The 21,694-nt window shown below is 38.3% G+C and overlaps 1 protein-coding gene across 3 annotated transcripts in view; it reads left to right on the top strand.

Moving 5' to 3' along the window:
• Asxl2 (ASXL transcriptional regulator 2) overlaps positions 1 to 21,694 on the top strand; it is a 68,214-nt gene that overhangs the window by 33,178 nt on the left and 13,342 nt on the right. The window contains exons 1-6 of one of the 3 annotated variants that reach the window (XM_051181736.1): positions 10,749 to 10,852; positions 10,934 to 11,049; positions 12,323 to 12,446; positions 13,936 to 14,079; positions 16,253 to 16,416; positions 20,368 to 20,464. In XM_051181736.1, the coding sequence (XP_051037693.1) occupies positions 12,374 to 12,446; positions 13,936 to 14,079; positions 16,253 to 16,416; positions 20,368 to 20,464 (478 nt within the window). In that variant the 5' untranslated portion in view covers positions 10,749 to 10,852; positions 10,934 to 11,049; positions 12,323 to 12,373. Of the gene's footprint in view, positions 1 to 10,748; positions 10,853 to 10,933; positions 11,050 to 12,322; positions 12,447 to 13,935; positions 14,080 to 16,252; positions 16,417 to 20,367; positions 20,465 to 21,694 lie in introns of those variants that run through there. The other 2 variants (XM_051181734.1, XM_051181735.1) reach the window with 2 other exon arrangements.

The raw sequence follows: 21,694 nt of genomic DNA, 5'->3' as shown, positions 1-21,694 counted from the left end.
GGCAGAAGCAGGTGGATCTCTGGTTTTCAAAACAGGCTGGCCTCAAACTCACAGTCAAACAAACAAATCTATATCTCTATATCAGTATCTCTCTATATAGATGTCTACATACATACTTTTAGGGGCTGGGAGTTTGTTCTGTGACTAATATGCTATGTAAGCATAAAGATCTGAGTTTGGGTCCCTACCACCTATGAATATATAACACCAATAAAGGGGATGCAGGGCTATGCATTTCCTGGATCTCACTGGCCACGCAGCCTAACCAACACTATGAACTCTGAGAGGCCTTATCTCAAAAGTGTGTGTGTATGAGTATGAGTATCTGGACTTTGTAGAGTAACAAAACCAAAAACCATGAAGTTGACAGAGGTGTTGTGCTGAGAGCTGTAATAAGCATAAGGACCATAGTTCAGACCCCCAGAATATAAATGTTGGGGCAGTCAGGACAGCTGCCTGTAATCTCAGTCAGCACTTAAGCAAAGACAGGATCCCTGGTTAGCTAGACTAGCTCAAGTTGACAAGTTCAGAGTTTGGTGAGAGATCCTGCCTTAATATATATAAAGTGGAGAGTAATAAAGGAGTACACCCGACACCAGTATTTAGCCTCTGGACACATGTGACATGTACATAATAACATATACATATAAAGGGGGGGAAAAACCGTGGAGCGTGATTAAGGAAGACCCCAGTCTCTATAAGTACATTCACTGTGAGCATATCTGCACTCAGCATACAGACAGTAAATGTCCTTTTGGAGGATACTCTTAGGTCCCAGTTGGTGTAAAATATGGTGTTTCTTTGCTTTGTACTCTACATATGCACAGCTTTGCTCACATCATATTTTGTTGGTTTGTGCTTTTTCGCTTAGATCTCCGTCTCTTGAGTGCTCAATTGCAGGCTGGAAGCTACGTTTTGGTGGTACTTGTGTTTTCACAGTCAAGTTTGTCCCATGTCTCTTCTTTCTTTTGTCTGTTCTACATTTGTTAGTTGTAGTTTGTAACTTATACTGGTGTGTTTTTGTTGTTGGGTTTGTTTTTTTTTTTTTTTTTTTTTTTTTCGAGACAGGTTTTCTCTGAGTAGCTTTGAAGCCTGTCCTGACTAGCTCTTGTAGACCAGGCTGACCTCTAACTCACAAAGATCTAATTTCCTCTGCTTCCCAAGTGCTGGGAATAAAGGCATGCACCACCAACATCCAACTGTACTGGCACATTTTTATCACAGGTTCTTTTTACTTTGGAATTCTCTCTTGGTAGTGTAATTTCTAAAACTTGGGAACATGCATTTTTACAAAGACATGTATGCACATGTATCTTACAGTATACTTTGACTGCTCTAAGTAGTTTCTGATCCATCTACATTGTCTTCTGGCTAACTTCTGATCTTTTCTGCTGTCTTCATAATTTTGCCTTTCCAAGACTTCCAAAAGGGCATTGTTTCTTTCTTTCTTCCTTTCTTTCTTTCTTTCTTTCTTTCTTTCTTTCTTTCATCCATCCATTTATTTATTTATTTGATTTTTGTTTTTTAAAGACAGGGTTTCTCTGTGTAGCCCTGGGTGTCCTGGAACTAGCTCTGTAGACCAGGCTGGCCTCAAACTCACAGAGATCCGCTTGCCTCTGTCTCCCAAGTGCAGGGATTAAAGGTGTATGCCACTATTGCTTGGCATCAAGTGGGCATTGTTTTAAAAATTACTTTAAAACAATTTTTTTGAGTCTGTTCATTTACACACCTACATTCACATATGCATTGGTGCCATGACATTTGTATACAGATCAGAGGACATCTTACAGGAATTGATTCTCTCCTTCTATCCATGAGAGTATGATCACACTCAACTGGTCAAACTTGCTGGCAAGGTGTTTTCCAACCAAACATCTTCATTTGCATCAGATTGGCGTCATAATCTGTGTTGGAGATTTCTCCGTGTGTTTTCATGGCTTATGGTACATTTCCTTTTAGAACTAAACAGTATGTGCCATAATTTGTATACAGCCATTCCCCAACCAAAAGATGTATTTGTTGCGTCATGTTTTAGCAATTATAAATGAAAACTACCATGAGTTTTGTGTGTATTACTGTGGGCATATCTTGTCTCTGTGTAAATTCACAGGAGTGTGACTTCTGGATTATGATGAAAGTATGTTGTTTTGTAAGAAGCTGCCACACTGCTGCAGTGAATGGCAGTTGCTGTTGCTTTATATCCTTACCAGCAGTTTATGTTATCTATCAGTCTTCTAGATTTTGGTCATTCTAATAGGTGCATATCAGTATATCACTGTTGTAATTTGTATTACATATTGATTGCATATGATGTAGAAGTCTTTCTGCATGCTTATTTTCCATTTGAATATGTTCTTTGGTGAGAAGTGTGCCCTGTTTCTTGGACCATTCTTGTTAAAGTTAGGATGTCAGGTTTTTTGTTTTGTATTTTTATAATTGGCCTTCAGGAGTTCTTTGTTTATTTTCAATAGCACTCTCCTTTTCTTTTAAGATTTATTTTTATTTTATGTGTATGTAAGTTTTGTCTGGGTGTATGTCTGTATCATGTGCATACCTGGTGCCCCACAGATGCCAGAAGAGGGCATTGGATCCCCTGAGACTGGAGTTATGGATGGTTATGAGCCACCATTGTGGGTGCTGGGAAATGAATCTGGGTCATCTGCAAGAGCAGCCAGTTCTCTTTACTGCTGAGCCAGCTCTCTAGCCGGGCATTATAGTCTTTTATTTGGTAAGTTTTTTTCTATATATTTCCTCAAAAACTATAGTTCCCTCTGTCCCCCTTGGTAGTTTCCCCCTCTCCAAATGTGGTATTTATTTATTTATTTATCTATCTATTTATTTATTTATTTTTATGTGTGTGAACGAGTACATGCTCACACATGCCACGGTGTAGAAGTCAAAAGACAGCTTTCAGGAGTTGGACTGCTTACACCTTGTTTTGTGGTAGAATCTCTTATTTCTGCTGTTCCCCTGCAGCTTCTGGGCAGTACCTCTGTTTTTACCTCCCGTTTTGCCTTAGGAACACTGGACTGTGTGTATGTAAGTGTTCTCAGAGCTGTTTTTTTGTTTTTAATGAGTCTCAGAGATCTGAACTTCAAAAACTTGGTTTTTTGGAAAGCACCTGTACCAATTGAGCCATCTCCCCAGGCCTGGCTCTGGCAGATTCTTTTTACAAAGCAGAAGTTTTTAATTTGAATGTAGTCCAGTTTATCAGTCCTTTGTTCTGTGATATTAAGACTTTGTTAATTGTATCTAAAAGTGATGACAAAGCCCAGGCTTGCCTATATTTCTTCTGTATCTTCTAGAAATTTTATAATCTTGTTTAATATTTAAGTCTGTGATTAATTTTAATTAAAAAAATTTAGAATGAGTATGTGTATGCTGTGTGTGTGGAGGGCAGACTGTGAGAAAGAGACTTGTTGATATGGGATTTCTATCATGTGAAGCTCATAGGACTTTTTCAGTCCTTCACCTGTTTTGAGGCTTGAACTCAGATCACCCCTACTTGCTGAGCCATCTTACTGACCTCATTTGAGGTCATATTGTTGTGCTAAGTCTGCTTCTTGCAGTGTGGGTCCAGTTAGCTGGGTATAGTGGTGCACACCTTTAGTCCCAGCATTCAGGAGACAGATGCACACAGATATGAATTCAAGGCAGCCAGAGCTACATAATGAGGTCTTTTTTACGTCAAGAGAAAAAAATAAATACAAGTTTTATTTATTTATTTATTTTAAATTTTCTAGAGTTTTCCTTGATTTATTCTCAGCTTTGACCACCATAGAAGATTCTTACGATTGCTAATTTGCAATACTTCTCTAACTCTGCCTTCCAAACTTGGAGCACCTGCTGTTCTCAGCTCTTATTACTGGGTAAAGAATGTTCATACTACTAGCAAACACTAGATGTAGTCTACCTATCTTTTGTAGCTATCCAAAGACATGTAAGGAATAGTAGTTACATTATAGCACTTTCCCTGGAAGGATTTCCTGTTTATGAATAACATTTTATCATCTATTCCTGTTGATTTTTGTTAAATTCTGTTTGAAGAAGGAACATTTTTTAAAAAATCCTCTTATTAAATTTTGGATGGACTTCCCTTATGGGGATATAGATTTTCCTGGGTAGAGCAGACATTCTGTTTTCTCCAGTTTGAATATCTTCTAAATTTGAGTGATAAGTATACTGCCTTAAACTTTTAAGTTGTGCTTCCTGTATCCATAGACTTGTAAATTAGCTACCTTGGGAACTGCTGATATGCCATATCAGAAAAATAGGTCCGTCCCTTCTCATCTCCAGTGTAATGATTGCGCTACTCTGGAGAGCATGGCAATAATTTATCAACTTGTTTATGTTCTCTGATATAGCCACTACACACACAATTCAAGACAGCTAATCAGACAACCTGAGTTTAAGTTACAAATTCATTGGAGAAAGCACCTAGACTCCCTCTGTTGCAAATACTTGACGGATCATTTCAGAATAATCCCTAGAGGATGAACAGCAGCTGTAGCCCCAGAATCTTTTATTCTGCAGATTCACTATGTAGCCCTGGCTGTCCTGGAACTCCCTCTGTAGACCAGGCTGATCTCGAACTCTCAGAGATCTGCCTGCCTCTGCCCTTGAGTGCTAGGATTAAAGGCTGGGCCACCACCACCCAGCTAATCTATAGATTTGGGAAGGATAAAGCTGCAAGTGAAAGGCACTTTGTCTTTCCTGCACTTCTCTCCAGCTTGGACCTTTCTCTGTAGTTTGAAAATTGTAGAACAAAGCCAAGTCATCAGGCAAGGGAAATAACTAGCAAGATTCATATTTTCTAGATAGCATTCTAAACAAGGAGATCAACCTTAAAGGTGTCCAGTCTAAACTGGGAATGGTAATCATTGTCTTGGAGCATTTTACTTGGGAGTGTAGTGCTCACAGGTTCTCATGTTGCCCAGTGTAGTCAGGAACTGTTTAGCCAGAACTGGCTGTGCATTCCTAGCTTCCTTGCTTCTGTCTCCCAAGTGCTGGGGTAACAAGCAGGTTACCACATCTGAGTTTATTCTTGGTTTTTTTTTTTTTTTTTTTTTTTTTTTGAGACAAGGTGTTGTTGTATAGGTATCACTGTATAGTCCTGCCTGGCCTTGAACTTGCTAAATAGAGATCCATATGCCTGGTTCATTCTTTTAAGAGTCACATGTGCAGGGGCTGGGTGATGATGGCTTAGCAGTTAAGAACACTTGCTCCTCTTGCAGAAGATCTGGGTTTATTTTCCAGCACTCACATGGCAGCTCAAAACCTTCTGTAAGATCAGTAGGGAACCCAGTGTCCCTTTCTGGCCTCTGTAGGTACTAGGTATCACACAGTATACATGTGTACATGGAGGCAAAATACTCATTCATGTAAAATAAAGGTGTGGGGTTTGTTTGTTTTTTAATAAATTAAAAAAAACTACACATGGTGCAATAGCTCTTTGAATAGTGGCTCTTGCTAGTGCTTTTGTCTGTTAATGGCCATGTCAAAAAATTTGAGGTAAATTCAGTGTGATACAGAAGTATTTTAATAATAATAAAATTTTGTTGTCAGTAGCTCCATAGGCAAATGTGACTATATCACATTACTCTACATTCTACATAATAATAAGCGTTAACTAGATAATAACAAATTCAGCATTGCTTTTGATCTGCCTTTGATTTCTCTTCTAGAAATAAGTACAGTATTGGCTGCTTCTCTGTGAATTATAGTATGATGAGATATTCTCTGAAGTTACCTAATGAGGTGTACATGTAACTCATGTTTACTTGAGTAGCTCTGATATTGTCAAAAAATGGACAAGTGATATGTAAATGCTGAGCTAGCAGTAATATGGAACAGTTTCTCATGTCATCTAACTTTATTCATTTTGAATCATTCCTAGTATAATATCCTTAAAATGTTAAGTATGTGTTACATATTTATGACCGTCTACACTCCTGTGGAAATCAATGTGGCAGGCCTGTAGCCTAATAGGAATAGCTACATCACTCAACAAGGCAGTTCCAAGCTTGGCTGAGGCAGGACTTTGTGTTGGAATGCTTCCTGGGCTACCACACATGACTGTCCAAAAAAAAAATACTGGAGGATTGGCTCAGCAGATACACTTGCAGCTAAGCTTCATCATGACCTGAGTTTGCACCTTGGAACCCACATTGTAGAAAGAGAGTGCTGACTCCCAAAGGCTGTCCTCTGACTTCCACAGATATGCTTCCACACAACAGCTTAGCAAGGCAGTTCTAAGCAGAATGAGTTGGCACACATCCTAGCTCCTAGCAGTCGGCAGGTGGAAGCAGGAGTGTTGCAGCAAGTTCAAGGTTAACCTGGTCTACAATGTGAGTTCTAGGCCACTCATCACCATGCAATGAAACACATTCTGAAAAGGTTGTTTTTTGGTTTTTCGAGACAGGGTTTCTCTGTGTAGCTTTGGAGCCTATCCTGGCACTTGTTCTGTAGACCAGACTGGCCTCGAACTCATAGATATCCACCTGCTTCTGCCTCCCAAGTGCTGGGATTAAAGGCACGAGCCACCACCACCTGGCTAATTTTGAAAAGATTTTAAACACAAAAATATTGAAGGTACTTAAGAATAAAGCAAACTAATCGTGGCAAATATTGAAAAGACAGTTCTACTTAAGAATAAAGCAAATTAATCGTGGCTGTTCATTTTCCTTATTTAGGACTTTTGCTCTCAGTTTGACATCACTATTTCAACTGCATTATAAGACAGGAAGAACATTGAGATAGTATCAAAACCCACTTCCTTTTTATGTGCAAAAATATAGAGCTCTGACAGCAAAACTGATACTTTTAGTTGAAAATTGATAGAAACTCTTGATATATGTACACCTTTCAGGCAAATAGGAACAGATTAGAACTCGGTCTAATATTGAATCTAGCTAATTTCTTTATATGTAATGTAAAGGAAATTCCCAGTTTGTAGTTTCAGTTCTTAGTTTTCAGACAGGAAGCATGTTCAGAGACGAGCTTAATGGAATTTCAAGTCAAGGTAAGGTGGAATAATGTCAGTAAACTATTAGTCAAATCATCGATCTCTGTAATGTTTTATGGTCATAGCTAAGGGAAAGCTCTGTCTTTTCCCCAAAATACTATACTATACTATACTATACTATACTATACTATACTATACTATACTATACTATTACTATTACTATGAAACAGCTGCATGGATAGTTACTTTGTTTTGTCGTTCCCCCCTGGAGACAGGCTCTCTTTGTGTAGCCCTGACTGTACTGGAACTCATGTAAACCAGACTGGCCTTGAACTGCCTCTGCCTCCTGGGTGCTGGAATTTAAGATGCTGCATAGATACAGTTTTTATCTTGTTATAAGAAAAAGTTGTGAGATTTGGTTTGCTATTGCTATTTTTTTAAGAAAAAAAAAATGAGTCCTTTTCATTGTAAGGAATCCCTTTTTCCCTAGGGCACATGATTGTTAGCCTTCTAGCATTTTTATATATGGAAAGTTACTCAGTGGGAAAAATTGGGTTGTTTCAAATGTATCCTGGAAATGAAACTTTTGGCAAAGTTAACTTAGGTTGAAAGACTTCTGGGTGATACTCTTATTGATAGTGGCTGAGGTGAAGGTTTGGGCACAGCCTGTGTTAAACATGGCTGCACTATTAGGTAAAGGAAAGTTCCTGTCTCCCAAGTGATAGAATTAAAGGTGTATGCTACCACACCAGGCTTGATTTTTTTTTTTTTTTAATTTAAACATTTCAAATTTATGTTTCAAATATCTGTAAGTTGATAGTAATACTTTAAAAACTTATAAAGTGGTGGTGGTGGTACACACCTTTAATCCCAAACACTTGCTGGGACAATCTGGCCTACAAAGCAAGTGCCAGGACAGCCAGGGCTTCACAGAGAAACCCTGTCTCAAAATCAAACAAACAAACAAACAAAAAACTTTACTATTTTGTTCCTGAAGCAGCAAATTACCACGAACTGTGTGGCTTAAGAAACACAAATTTGTTTTCTCACAGTTCTAAAAGGCCAGAGTTCATAAGCCCATGTGTCAGCAAGGTTTCTTTATCTCCAGATGCAGTCAGAGACTCCTCTGGCCCTTTCTTACTTCCTGAAATGGCTAACATAATAACTGCATTGTGGCCACTTTATTCTAACCCTGGCCTTTTCTTCACCTACTTTGAATCTGCCTTCACTATGTAGCTTATAAAAATACTTTGTTGTGTGGGGTGTTGTGGCAAATAACTTAATACCAACACTTGGAAGTTAGAGGCAGGGGTTGTCTGTGAGTTCAATGCCAGCTAGGACTATAATTGAGATCTTATCTTGAAAAATAAAAAAAATATTTTGTTAAGACTAACTTGCATAATCTCGATAATCTAATCACAAGATACCTAACCCTTTCACCAATAAAGCAACTTCTTCATTACTCTAAAAATAAGACTCAGATCTTGCTTTTGTTCCATACTAGCTTTGTAGTTTTTCTAAAGCTACTTCAGTTTTTTGATATGTAAATATAGGGATTGACAACATACATAGCAGCCAATATGTATCTTTGTATTATTTTATTTGTACAAAAAAATGTAATCATGCAAACCTAGTTAGTTAGATTAAGTTATATCTGGAAATAGAATTTCAGGAGTTTGGAATAGAGAGTGTAAAACTTTCATTAGAAAAGAGAAGAGTTGATCAAAATCTCATTAAATAAACTTAGTATAGTTTTAGGTACATAGAGAGATTTGCTTTTTCTTACTAAGTTGTAGAAGGGAATATTGAGAGAGGTTTCTCAGCGTATGTTTAAGTCTTGTTTGCACTTTGAAGTTCTGAGATGTTAGCATTTAAAGAGAAGATTGTTTTAACTTTCATAGTTGTTGAGACTAGAGCTTAATATAATTTCAGCCCTTATTGGTGGGTTTGATATATTTGAGTTGGTTTAGTGATAGGTTTGTGCTTTGTATGTTAAAAAAGATATTTGCCTTAAGAAAGAACCTTTCAAGTAACATGTCTTGATTATTACAGATAGCTTTATTATCTTTTTAAAACAATGAAGTATGATTCTTGGATTCTTTAGTAGGGCTGTTGTGAATGTTTGCTGTTTATAACCAGGCAGTTTTTAGGAGAAATGAGAAAATGTATATTATGAAATTTTTGCAAGGCTTTAGCAAAAAAAGTTTAATCTTGTATTTTCATATGTTCTGTGTAATATCATTGACCAAATAAAAAAGACAATACATACTGACAGTATATAGAGAAAGTGGAACCCTCTTGCATTCCTAGTGGAATTGTTATTATTTTGTAAAACTGTATGCTGCCTCTGCCTCCTGAGTTCTGGGATTAAAGGCATATGCCATCACCCCCGAGCCTTTTTTTCTTTTCTTTTCTTTTTTTTTTTTTGTGGTAGATTATAGGTGTTTTATTTTCCTGTTTTGTTTTTGCTTCAAGCTGATTGTATATCAGTTCCTTCCCATATATATAAACATGACATTTATGAAGATGAGGATACAGAGCCAAAGTTAAATTAGGACATTTAAGAGGACAGTGGCAGCCTGGCGGTGGTGGTGCATGCCTTTTGTCCCACTACTTGGAAGGCAGAGGCAGCTGGATCTCTGTGAGTTCAAGACCAACCTGGTCTACAAGAGTTAGTTCCAGGACAGTCTTCAAAGCTACACAGAGAAACCTTGTCTTGAAAAACCAAACAAAAATAAAAAAGAGGACAGTGGCATGTTATACATCAGGCATTGTGTAATTCATTATATATATCTTATTTTTCTGTCAGTTACCTAGCAGCATATCATGTGTCTTAAACCTTCTTGGTCTTAACCATGCAATATCATTTTGCTATAATTCTTTCAGGTCAAATTAAGAAGACATTAGGCAACATCTATTTTTCAGGAGTCATCTTTAGGTTGTTTCTCAAATTGAACTTCCTTGTTCTTACATGAGATGTCTGAACCAACAAAATTTTTATCTTCTTAACTAGCATATTCATTGGGCTTGTAGAAGACATGAATTTGGCTCCCAGTATCCACGTTGGCCAGCTCACAGTGTGTGTAACTCCATCACTAGAGGATCTGATGATCTCTTTTGGCCTCCATGGACACTGTCCTCATAGGTACCCACATACACACACACGGACACTGTCCTCATATGTGTACACAGGCACAAAACCTTAACCGCTTTTTAAAAAAGAGGGCTGGAGAGATGCCTCAGTAGAGTACTGGCTGCTCTTCCAAAGAACCCAGGTTTGATAACAAGCACCCCCATGGCACGTCACAACTATCTCTAACCTCATTCCAAGGCATGCTACATCCTCTTCTGTTCTCTATGAGCACCAGACATTTAAAAATAAGATTTAAAATGTACTTATATAGTGTTAAACATTATAGTGCATAAAGATATGCCTGCCATGACTTCAGTGTATTTAATAGAGAGGTCTTCAAAGTCCCTCTTGTACAGATAAGCCTAAAGCTCGTGACATGAGGGAAGGAATGATATGGTTATAACAGTGGAAGAACTTTGAAGTGCAAATGGCCTTATTGTCTTTTCACAACTTTGCACCATGTTGGATTGTTATTATTCACCTTCAAATTACCTTAAGACCATAGATCGGACAGAGAGCCTTGGGACCTTATTCTAAGTTCTAATTTGGTAACATTTATACATGACTTCCTGCTCCTTTAATCACTCTAATATATTAAACAATGAGAAGTAATATATACTAATACTCGCCCCTTCCCCGTCCTATCATTCTACACTAGAACTTTCTGAGGAAATAAAGTGAAAAGGGAGACTGTTTGCAGGACAACTCCAAAGAGAAGATCCTTCCCTAAAGTGTTTGGTCACAGTTCTTAACAGGTAGCAGCATATGATCTGGGGAAGGAATGGTGCTTGATATCAACTCTGATAACACATTTCTTCCTTGTCAATTTTCCCTAGTATCGTCTAGACTGTCACAGCCATCATCTCCCCAATCAGGCTGTCCATCTCCCACCATTCCAGCAAATAAAGTCATTTCTCCATCACAGAAGCACAGCAAAAAGGCATTAAAGCAGGTAAGCATTAAGTCTGTTTATCAGGAGAATAATCCCTCCAATTAAAAGTAATTATGAAAGTCAGGGCTGTCACAGAGAAGGTGTTTGTGTGAGCATGTGTGCATGTGCGTGTGTGTGATGACCATGTTTATATATACATGTTTCCATGTCTATGGGAGACAGATATGGGTGAATGTTCATGTCTCCATACTTTATATCCATGAGTATTTATGTGTATATATGTTTCCATGTCTGTGGACACACTGATGTTGGTGCATGTTCATGTCTCTATGCTTTATGTCTCTGAGCATGTGTGTATATACATTTTTCCATGACTATGGAAACACAAATGTGGCTATGTGTTCATGTCTTCACATCTTATATCCAAATTTATAAGATTTGTAAGAGGGAATTTTTTGTTTGTTTGAGAACTCTTTGATTTTGTGTGGTGTGTCTGTGTATGTCTATGCCTTTGCATACAAGGGAGGTCAGAACAACTTTTGGGAGTCACTTCTCTTCTTCCACTGTATGATTCATAGGTACCCAACTCTGATATCTGAGCCATCTATTTCAAATGGCCCTCTTTCTTTTGAAATGGTCATTCTAAATAATATCATCTTAACTCTATTAATTAACAACCTCTTAGGAATAAAAATGACACAAAACCAGGTGGTAGTGGTTCCCAATTGCCTGTAATCCCAGCACTCAGGAGGCAGAGTGTGGTGGGTCTCTGTGTTTGAGACTAGCCTGGTCTACAAGAGTGAGTTCCAGGACAGCTAGGAGAAAAAAAAAGAAAAGAAAAAAAAGGGGGTGGGGAAGACTATCATTTGGGCAAGTGTCTTCATTCTTACTAAAGGTAATTCAAATACTTATTAAAATGAACCATCTGTGAAGTATAAATAATACAAATATTTGCCGTTTTTTTCCCATAGAATCAATGCATATTGAACTCATACTGGTACATCGCTTAGAATTCTGTTTTCAGCAATGATAAAAGTGTGTAATTGTCTAATTAGAAGAATGTAAATTTCTTTCCTTACTGCTGACTTTTAAGTTCTTGGGGGGGGGACAAAAAAATCTAATAATTTTTCCTTACAAAGCTATGTGTAATGGAATAATCTTGGCCTCCCCCCAAAGCTCCCAAATTCTATAGGTCATTTAGGCCTTGTGTCAGTTTTGTTAAATTTAGGGTCTTGTTTGTATTGAATAGATATCAGAATAAGTTCTCACCATAACTGATGTCACTCACTGAAAACCAGTTTGCTTATTTCTCACTGCCAGTTTTTCTTTATAGGCCCTAAAGCAGCAACAACAGAAGAAGCAGCAGCAGCAATGCAGGCCAAGCATGTCCATCTCCAATCAACACCTCTCTCTCAAGTCCGTCAAAGCAGCCAGTGACAGTCTACCTGCCAAACCTGGTAGGCAGTTTGAGTATTCGTCTCTCCCCAATGGGATTTTCTGTTTCTGAGCATATTTCTACTTTTGATGTTGTAAATTTTTATACTGTATTGTTTATTTTTAAATTGCTATGATACTAGCATAATCTTTCTGCTGCTACAAAACTGATTTAAATCCTAGAATAAGGTGTGATGGTGGTGGTACATGCCTTTAATCTCAACACTGAGAGGCAGAGTCAAGCAGATCAAGGCTAGCCTGATCTATATAGAGCTAGCTCTAGGACCACCAAGGCTACATCAAAACCCAGTCTCTAAAAACAAAACAAAAAGCAAAACAACAACAAAACCCTAGGATAAATAGAAAACATTTTAATATAAAATTACCATGTACTTGATAAAGTGAAGGCATAACATTTGGAAGCCTATATTAATTTTATAAAACTGTTGTTTCTAAGGTCAAAGTGACCTGTGTATCTGTGTAGCAGATGCATACGTTTGTGTGTGTGCATGTTGAGGTCAGAAGACAGCCTCTTGTCATTCCCCTGTACTATCTATCCTCTGGTGGTTTTGTTTTTTGTATTATTTTGGACAAGTCTCACTCACTGACCTGTGACTTGAGGTTCCGCCTAAACTGGCTGACCAGCAAACTTTAGGAATCCTCCTGTCTCTGCTTCCTGCACTGGGATTATATGTTTGCTATACTTACTTTGGCTCTTTATGTGGTTTCTGAGGATCAAACTTAGGTCCTAGCAAACTTATGCAACAAGTACTTTTTTTGACTTCACCATCTATGCAGCCCTAAAGTGAGCTCTTTACCAGTGTTCTCATTTAAAATATGAAGATGGGGCTGGATAGGTGGCTCAGTCAATAAGACTATGTACTGGTCTGATTCTATCTTCTGGTATCTGTGGGCACTGGGCATACAGGTGGGGGAGTAGCATACATACTGGAAAATGTTCATACACATAACATCAAAATAAATCTTGAAATGGAAAGTGAAATATATATACTCTTTAGTTTTAATTGGATATGTTTCATGGACTTTATTTGTTGTTGCTTGTTTTGTTTTTTGCTTTATTTTGCCACAGACTTTGTTTTTCATTATGAATACCATAAGTGATTCTAGGAAGTGCCATAAAAGTCAAAGGTCTGAGTCTTACACATCTTTTCATTTTTGTTAGAAAAAATATTTATCATTGGAGATAAATAATGTGAGAGAAGATGTAAGGGATTTTATTTTACAAAGCTTTCAAGAGACCTACATTTCTTCATTTATAACTTTTGTAGTTGCCATGAAATACTGATTTGACTTGAATAATATTTTGATATTTTTATTTTATTTTTTTAAGTTATTGTATTTATTGGAATCTGGGGAGCAACATGTGGAAGTCTGGGAGTCAGCTTTCTCCTGCCATAAATCAGGCTGTCAGGGTTGGTACAGCTAGCTTCTTGCTAACTCCTTGTTTATGTATGAATCTCGGTATCACCCATCTTCACATTTTTCCCTTAGCCCTATGGGAAGGAAAGCAATCCGATGGACAGTCAAGCATTCCCCAGAACTCAAACTCCAGCTTTTCTTCCTCAGTGAAAGTGGACAATTCTCTTCTAGGATTGGGGAAGAAGTCTTTCCAGAGGTCTGACAGACTCCACACAAGTAAGTTAGTTTTCAGTGCAACGACGTGTACACAGTGTGCTTAAAATTGTCAGCTACTGGCTTGAGTTTAATGTATAACTTGAAATTTATTTTAAAAAGCCAGATGCCCTCCCTCCCTTCTTTAACAAAAATCAGATGTCTTCTGTAAGGGTTTATGTCTGGGTCTTCAGTTTGATCCCATTGATCATTATGTCTGTTTTTATGCCAATACCCTTCTGTTTTTATTACTGTAGCTTTGAGATCATGAATGGTGAGACCTCCTTCAGTTCTTTTACCATTCGGGATTGTGTAGCAACCCTAGGTTTTTTGTGTTTTCATAAAAAATTGAGAATTGTTCTTTCAAGATTTGGGAAAATTTTTGATCATGATTGCATTGAATCTATAGACGGCCATTTTTACTATATTAAACCTACTGATCTATGAGCATGGAGGAATCTTTCCATCTTCTGAAATCTTCAGTTTCTTTCTTCAAAGACTTGAAGTTTGTTTTTTGTTTTTGCTCCTTTTGTTTTGCTTTGTTTTTTGTGTTTTTAAGACAGGGTTTCTCTGTATTGTTTTGGAGCCTGTCCTGGAACTTGCTTTGTAGACCAGGCTGGCCTTGAAGTCACAGAGATTCTCCTGCCTCTGCCTCCTGAGTACTGGGATAAAAGGCATGTGCCACCAATGCCCGGCAGACTTGAAGTTTTTAATCATGCCATTTGATATGGATTGTATTTATTATTTGTTTGCCATTTGATATGGGTTATACTTATTATTTGTTTGTTGGTTTTTTTTCTTTTTTTTTTTTTTTGGACAGGATTTCTCTGTGACTTTCTGCCTGTCTCCTCAGTGTTGGGATTACAAGCATGTACCTTCACATCTGGCTTGGATTTTCTCTTTAAAAATCTTCAATGGCCTCTGTGTGTTATGATTATGCTTGTATACATGTTGTGAGCATGTGTATATCACAGTGTCTATATGGAGGTCAGAAGAAAGTTTCAAGTGTTGGTCCATACCATGTAAATTGTTTAAGGCAGGGCTCTCTCCTCATTTATTCATTTGAGACTTTTATATATAAATGCAATCTATTTTGATTTTTGTCTATTCCTGCTTATTCCCCAGGTTTCCCTTGATCACCCTTTAACATTTCTTCCTCCCAATTTTATGCCTTTTTTTCTTTTTAATAACCCATCAAGTCTAATTAGTGCTAAAGCAAGGTCTCTGCTGTTTGCAAACACAGATTAGCTGGCCAGTAAGCTTCCTGTCTTTACTGCCCATCTTGCTATAGTAGCCATGGGATTATAGACACATTACCACATCCAGCTTTTAAATAGGTTCTGGAGATTCCAATTGAGGTACTTATGTTTACAATGTTTACATGTCAGGTGTTTTTGCCCATGGTGCCATCTCCTCAGCCAGACTTTCTGTTTCAAAATATTTTTTTATGTGTATACATGTTTGTGTGAGTTTATAGGCATCAGTGGCATGCAGATACCTACCAAGGTCAGAAGGCAGCCTTAGTTCCCCTGGAACTGTAGTTACATGGAGTTGTGCGCCACAGGATGTTGGGGACCAAACCCAAATCCTCTGCACAAGCAGTTAGTGTTCTTAACCACTGAGCTATCTATCCAGCTCCAGTTTTCTATTAAATAAAAAACAAGTATTCTGTATATGTGTCATTTGTCATTTCTCATCAACTTGTTTAATTGAAGGAGAAAGGTATCTATTAGTTAATGATGAACAATTTACTTTTAGAGTTCTATTTTTGTAGATTATATTTTTATTCATTGTAAATAAGCAAAATTTCTTTCTTTTTTTTAATCTTTATTTTGTGTGCATTGGTGTTTTGCCTGTATGTTCATCTGTGTGAGGATGGTGAATCCTGGAGTTAGACAGTTGTGAGCTGCCATGTGGATGCTGGGAATTGAACCCCAGTCCTCAGGAAGAGGGTTAGTGCCCTTAACTGCTGAGCCATGTTTCCAGCCAGAAGATATTCCTAATATCTTTAACTCTGACTTCCGAGTTTAGTGTTTAATTTCTTCCTCTCTTCCTCCCTTCCTTCCTCCCTCCTTTCTTCCCTTCCTTCCTTCTTTCCTTTTGTTTTTACTTGAGGTACTGCATGACAAGTTATGGTTATGAACAAAACTGTGAAAGGAGAGTCAAATGGTAAATTATTATTTTCAACATTTCGTAGGACAAATGAAAAGGACTAAGTGTGCTGACATTGATGTTGAGACACCCGACTCCATTCTGGTTAATACTAATCTTCGAGCGCTGATTAACAAGCACACCTTTTCAGTTCTCCCTGGAGACTGCCAACAGCGCCTGCTTTTACTGCTTCCAGAGGTGGATCGACAGGTGGGTAATGTCACACATGAGTGATTTTCTCACTGAATGAGGCTTCTGGCATTCATCACCTTTAGAACTTAATATGGTTTTGTTTTCTTAAGATAATATCTCATGTATTCTAGGCAGCACTTAAATTTACTATGTAGCTAAAGATGTCCTACACTCTTAGGTTTACTTCTGAGTTTGGGGTTACAGACATATGTCACCATGTATTTGTATCTGTGTTGCTAGAAATAAAATCCAGGGCTTTATGTGTATTAGGCAAACACTCAGCTGAGTTACATGCCTAATTCTCAAATTTTTTAAAGGATCTTTTTATGTATTCCTATAAACGTGTGGTATTGTTGTGTGATTTTTTTTTCCTTTGGAAAGCTATGAAGACACATACCAGATAAAGTACCACCAATCAACAAAAGAAAAACCAAAACAAAAAACATGATGAAAGGAAGGCATTTTCCTTATTATGTAGTAACAGACTATCTTCCCTTGTTTAAAGGAAGATATTCTCAAGGTAAACTGCACAAATCATTATGGCTAATTGACTACAAAGTACAAATGAAGTATTTCTTGTTCTGAATGAAATATTTTTCTTTTTGTTTTGTTTTTGAGACAGGGTTTCTGTTTGTAGCCCTGACTCTCCTGGAACTTGTTCTGTAGATCAAGCTGGTTTCAAACTCAGATCCTCAAGTGTCAGAAAAAAAAAGTCTCTTTCTGAGACTTGCTTTGATAGCAGTTTCTTAGTGCTGTAATCAGCATACATGAGTAGTCCTTTTGGATAATTGAGTGAATTGGGTATTCTTCTAGCAATAGGGTCTAAAGGAGAGCTGTTCCTGGTGACTGCAGTCTCTGCTTCCAAGAAGGAAAAAAGTTACCTTGGAGGACACTCATGCAGTTAATTCTTGATAGAGGGTGGGTACCCATCCAGTTGATAGAAGAAATTAGGAGATTGAAGTCTCAGCCCATTCATTCATTCATTCACTTATTTGTTTGTTTATTTATTTATTGGGGGGGTGGGTCAGTGTTTCTCTATAGCTTTGGAGCCTGTCCCTGAAACTTGCTTTGTAGACCAGACTGGCTTGTAACTCACAGAGATTGAGCTTTCTCTGCCTTCTGAGTGCTGGGATTCTGGAATTAAAGATGGTGTGAGCCACCACTGCCTGGCTCCAGCATGGTTTGGCTGCTCTCTTCCGCTATGTGTCTGTATGTTTTGTGTTATTCCCACCCTCCAAGTGGAAGTGTTGGCAGAATAGTAAGCTAGAAATAATATATGAAGCATAACTAATAGCCTATTTGTGCAGTTCCAATGCTGTTTTCTGAGAAGCATTGATGAACCTTTCTACCTTCTGATACAAGATTGCCACATGTAGTTTATTGTGGTAATGGGGTTAAAGATATTCTTTAATTTTATGAGTGTTTTGCTTACATGTATGTGTATGTGCAATATATGTGAGGGTGATACCTGAGGTGACCAGAAGAGGACCCTGCATCTCCTGGAAGTAAGTGTGTGTGTGTGTGTGTGTGTGTGTGTGTGTGTGTGTGTGTGTGTGTGTGTGTGTTTCTCCCCCAGACAGGGTTTCTCTGTCGAATAACTCTGGCTGTCCTGGAACTCACTCTGTAGGCCAGGCTGGCCTTCAACTCAGAGATCCTCCTACCTCTGCCTCCCCGGTGCTGGAATTAAAAGTGTATGGCTGCACACACCCCATCATCCCCGGCGCCTAGTGTTGTTTTAATAAAACTGACCCTAATAGTTTTCTAGTTGAGATTCCCACAAATGGCAGTCCTACAGGGTTTTGTTGTTGTTGTTGTTTATTTGTTTGTGTCTTTTTCAGTAGGAAGCTAGTTGGCCAATATTTGAGATGTGGATATGATTAGCAATGAGAGCAATACTGAGAAGACACAGTTTTAATTACCTTAAATTACCATGTGTTCAATGTGGATAATGTTCCTGTTGAAAATACTCTAAACAATTTTTGTTGTTGTTGTTATTTTGTTTGTTTTTGGTCTTTCAAGACGGTTTCTTTGTGTAGCTTTGGAGCCTGTCCTAGAACTAGTTCTATAGACCAGACTGGCCCTGAACTCACAGAGATATGCCTGCCCCTGCCTCTCAGTTAAAGTCATGGGCCACCACCACCAGGCTTATGAACAAAGTATTTTTGAACATGATATGAGTGGCACTTTTTTAAAGAGTATTTTAAATAAGAGTTAATTTTTATTTAAAGATAGAAAAATTCAGATCTTTAGATGTATAGTTTTTTTAAAAAAATTTTTTTTTCCATTTAAAATTTTCTAATGTCCTGTGGTTTAGTGGGTAAAAGGAGTTGCCATTAGGACTGACAACCTGAGTTCAACCCTAGTACTCAGCATTGTGAAGAGAGCAAGCTAACTCATACAAGCTCTGACCATACAATGGCCATACAGATGCCATTGCACAAGCTGGGTGAGCACACATACAACCAATGTAATGAAGTCTGTCCTGTGCTTTGCTCTCTATCCTGAAGATGCATCCCCAGCTCCCAGAAAAAGAATTGAAACCTTGTGGCAAAGCATCATAAATGAACTCAGTACACATGTGAGGGGAAATACAACATCAGTAACCATAACTGTATGTGAACATGTCTCACAGTTTGATAAAAATAGCAGCCTAAGAATATAATGGAAACTGACACTTCTCAAGACCACCACAGACCTCCATGTTTAACAACAATGCAGCAATAGCAATCAACACAGGGGTCAGGAAATCATCTACCATTTCACATGTATGCAGTTGACAAAAATTAATTACATGTTGATTGGCAAGGAAAAGGGTATTATATGCTCATATATTGTTTTTAGCTTCAGCCTTTTCAGAAAGTAGTATAACAATATTTGCTTACGCACTAATCCGTGTTTTGTATTTCGATCTAGGAACTCAATCAAATAAAGTCCCTGCATGGCGTGCTGGTGAGCACCTTTAATCCCAGCACTTAGTAGGCAGAGGCAAGCAGATCTCTGTGAGTTTGAGGACAGCTTGACTGATACACAGAGAAACCCTGTCTTGAATCCCCTCCCCCCACCCCCCTCACCCCCCAAAAAACTCTATAAAACAATAAAAGTCCTGGTGCATCCATCTCTGCCGGGATATTTGTTGCAGCTTTATTGATTATGGGAAGACATTGCTAACAAAGTACATGTTTATCATTAGTAAACATGTTTACCATTATTTGATGAAATAATATGCAGCAATTTCAGAGATGCTACATATATGCCAGTTGACTTGAATAGATTTTCACAATGTATTCTATGAGAAAACTAAAGTCACAGTGTGTTATATATAATTTGGTTCCAATTCTGTAAAGAAAGTAATAAACTCTGTTAAGAAAATACACACGGATTTATGTATCATTCAATGAGCATTATTTTTCCATCCTTGTGGAATGGAACTGAAAACAGTGGAAAAGAGATATATGGGGGAGGGGTTTGTTTTGTTTTTAAAGGAGAAAATGGTATTATGGTTTAAAGAAAACAGTTAAAAAAAAAAAAGAGCTAGCCATGTTTGGGTAGTATTCTCTCTCTCCTCTTCCTCTCTCTTAGAGACAGGGTTTCTCTATGTAGCCTTGGCTGTCCTGTAACTCACTCTGTACACCAGGCTGGCCTTAAATGCACAAGAGATTACTTGCCTCTGCTTCTGGTGTACTGGGATGCCATGCTTTTATAAATGGACTTTGTATACATTCTCTCTCTCTCTCTCTCGTTTTTTTTGAGACGGGGTTTCTCTGTATTGCTTTGGAGCTTGTCCTAGAAGTAGCTCTGTAGACCAGGCTGGCTTCAAACTCACAGAGGTCCACTTGCCTTTGCCTCCCCAGCCCTAGGATTAAAGGCGTGTGCCACCAACACCCGGCTGCGTACATTCTCTTGTAACAAGAAATAAATGTCATCACACCATTTCTTTGAACATTTTCTTTGGCTTGGTCTTTGACCTAGGTTGGTTCAGATGGATTGATGAAATTGAATGGCTCAGCCCTTAACAATGAGTTCTTCACTTCTGCTGCTCAAGGCTGGAAGGAAAGGCTGTCAGAAGGTAAGTGTTGCCCTGTGGCTTCAACAGTGTGTGTGCCTAAGTACTAGAACAGATTTGGAAGGTGAATGTATTAGTCATGGCTAGCTAGAGGAACAGAACTTATAGAATGAATATCTATAAAGGGGGTTTAATGTGGCCTAGCTAGTTCAGCTGTCTACCAATAGAAGGTCCAAGAATTCATTAGTTTTTCAGTCTTTGCCACAATCCCAAAGTAGGCTATAGTGTCAATGAAGGAATGGATTTCCCACAAGGGCAAGCACAAGCAAAGAGTGAAAGCTTCCTTCTCCCATGCCACCCACAGGTGTGACCCAGATTAAAGATGAGTCTTCCCACTTTAAATTAATTAAGAAAAATAATTCTTCACACTTGTGCCCAGCCTCTTGGGTTTTAGTTTATTCCAGATGTAGTCAAATTGACAACCAAGACCAGCCGTCATAGTGAAGATGACGAAGTTTCCTAAACATAGCTTTTTCTGTTCCGTGTGAAGCGTTTAGACAGACACCAATCTGTAGCCATTTGTAAGCCATTTCTTTAGCCCTGTTTAAAGCAATGTTTCTAACCCCTCTGGTTCAGTATCCTACTGTACTGTCACCTCCAGTGTGAAATGGACAGAAAGGGAAAAGCTGAGTACACATAATGTAGGATCCACTCATTTGAAGTGATAGAACTTGCTCTGTAGACCTGGCTGACCTTGAACTCACAGAAATCCACCTGCCACTGCCTCCCAAGTGCTGGGATTAAAGGCATGTGGCACCACTGGCTGGCTCTGGTATCAGGTATTTCATTACTGTCTTAGTTACTTTCCTATTGCCCTGACAAAACATCATGACCAAGACATCTTACAGAAACAGCATTTAATTTGCACCTTGCTTACAGAGGGATTATGCCTAGGAGGAGAGGCAGAGAGGTAGAGGCAGCCAGATCTCTGTGAGTTTGAGGCTGGCCTGGTATACAGAGCAAGTTACAGGACATCCTGAGCTACACAGAAACCCTTTCAGGGGTGGAGTGGGAAGTAAAAAACTCAAGCACAGCTTTCTCAGACTTTGAAATGGCAAGATATTCAGTGGCATTATTTATTGAACGCACGTTTGTCACTCTTCTAGTTGGCAGTAGAACTTGGAGAATGGAGCTGATAAATGAGGAGGTCTGAAGTCTCATGCAGTAGCCAATTTTACTCATAGCATCAGACAGTTTATACTCTAAGGCTTAAGAGGAGTCACATGGGCAAGC

The sequence above is a fragment of the Phodopus roborovskii genome, unplaced genomic scaffold (genome assembly GCF_943737965.1).
Source record: "Phodopus roborovskii unplaced genomic scaffold, PHOROB, whole genome shotgun sequence".
NCBI lineage: Eukaryota > Metazoa > Chordata > Mammalia > Rodentia > Cricetidae > Phodopus > Phodopus roborovskii.
This window is presented reverse-complemented; position numbering and strand designations above follow the sequence as displayed.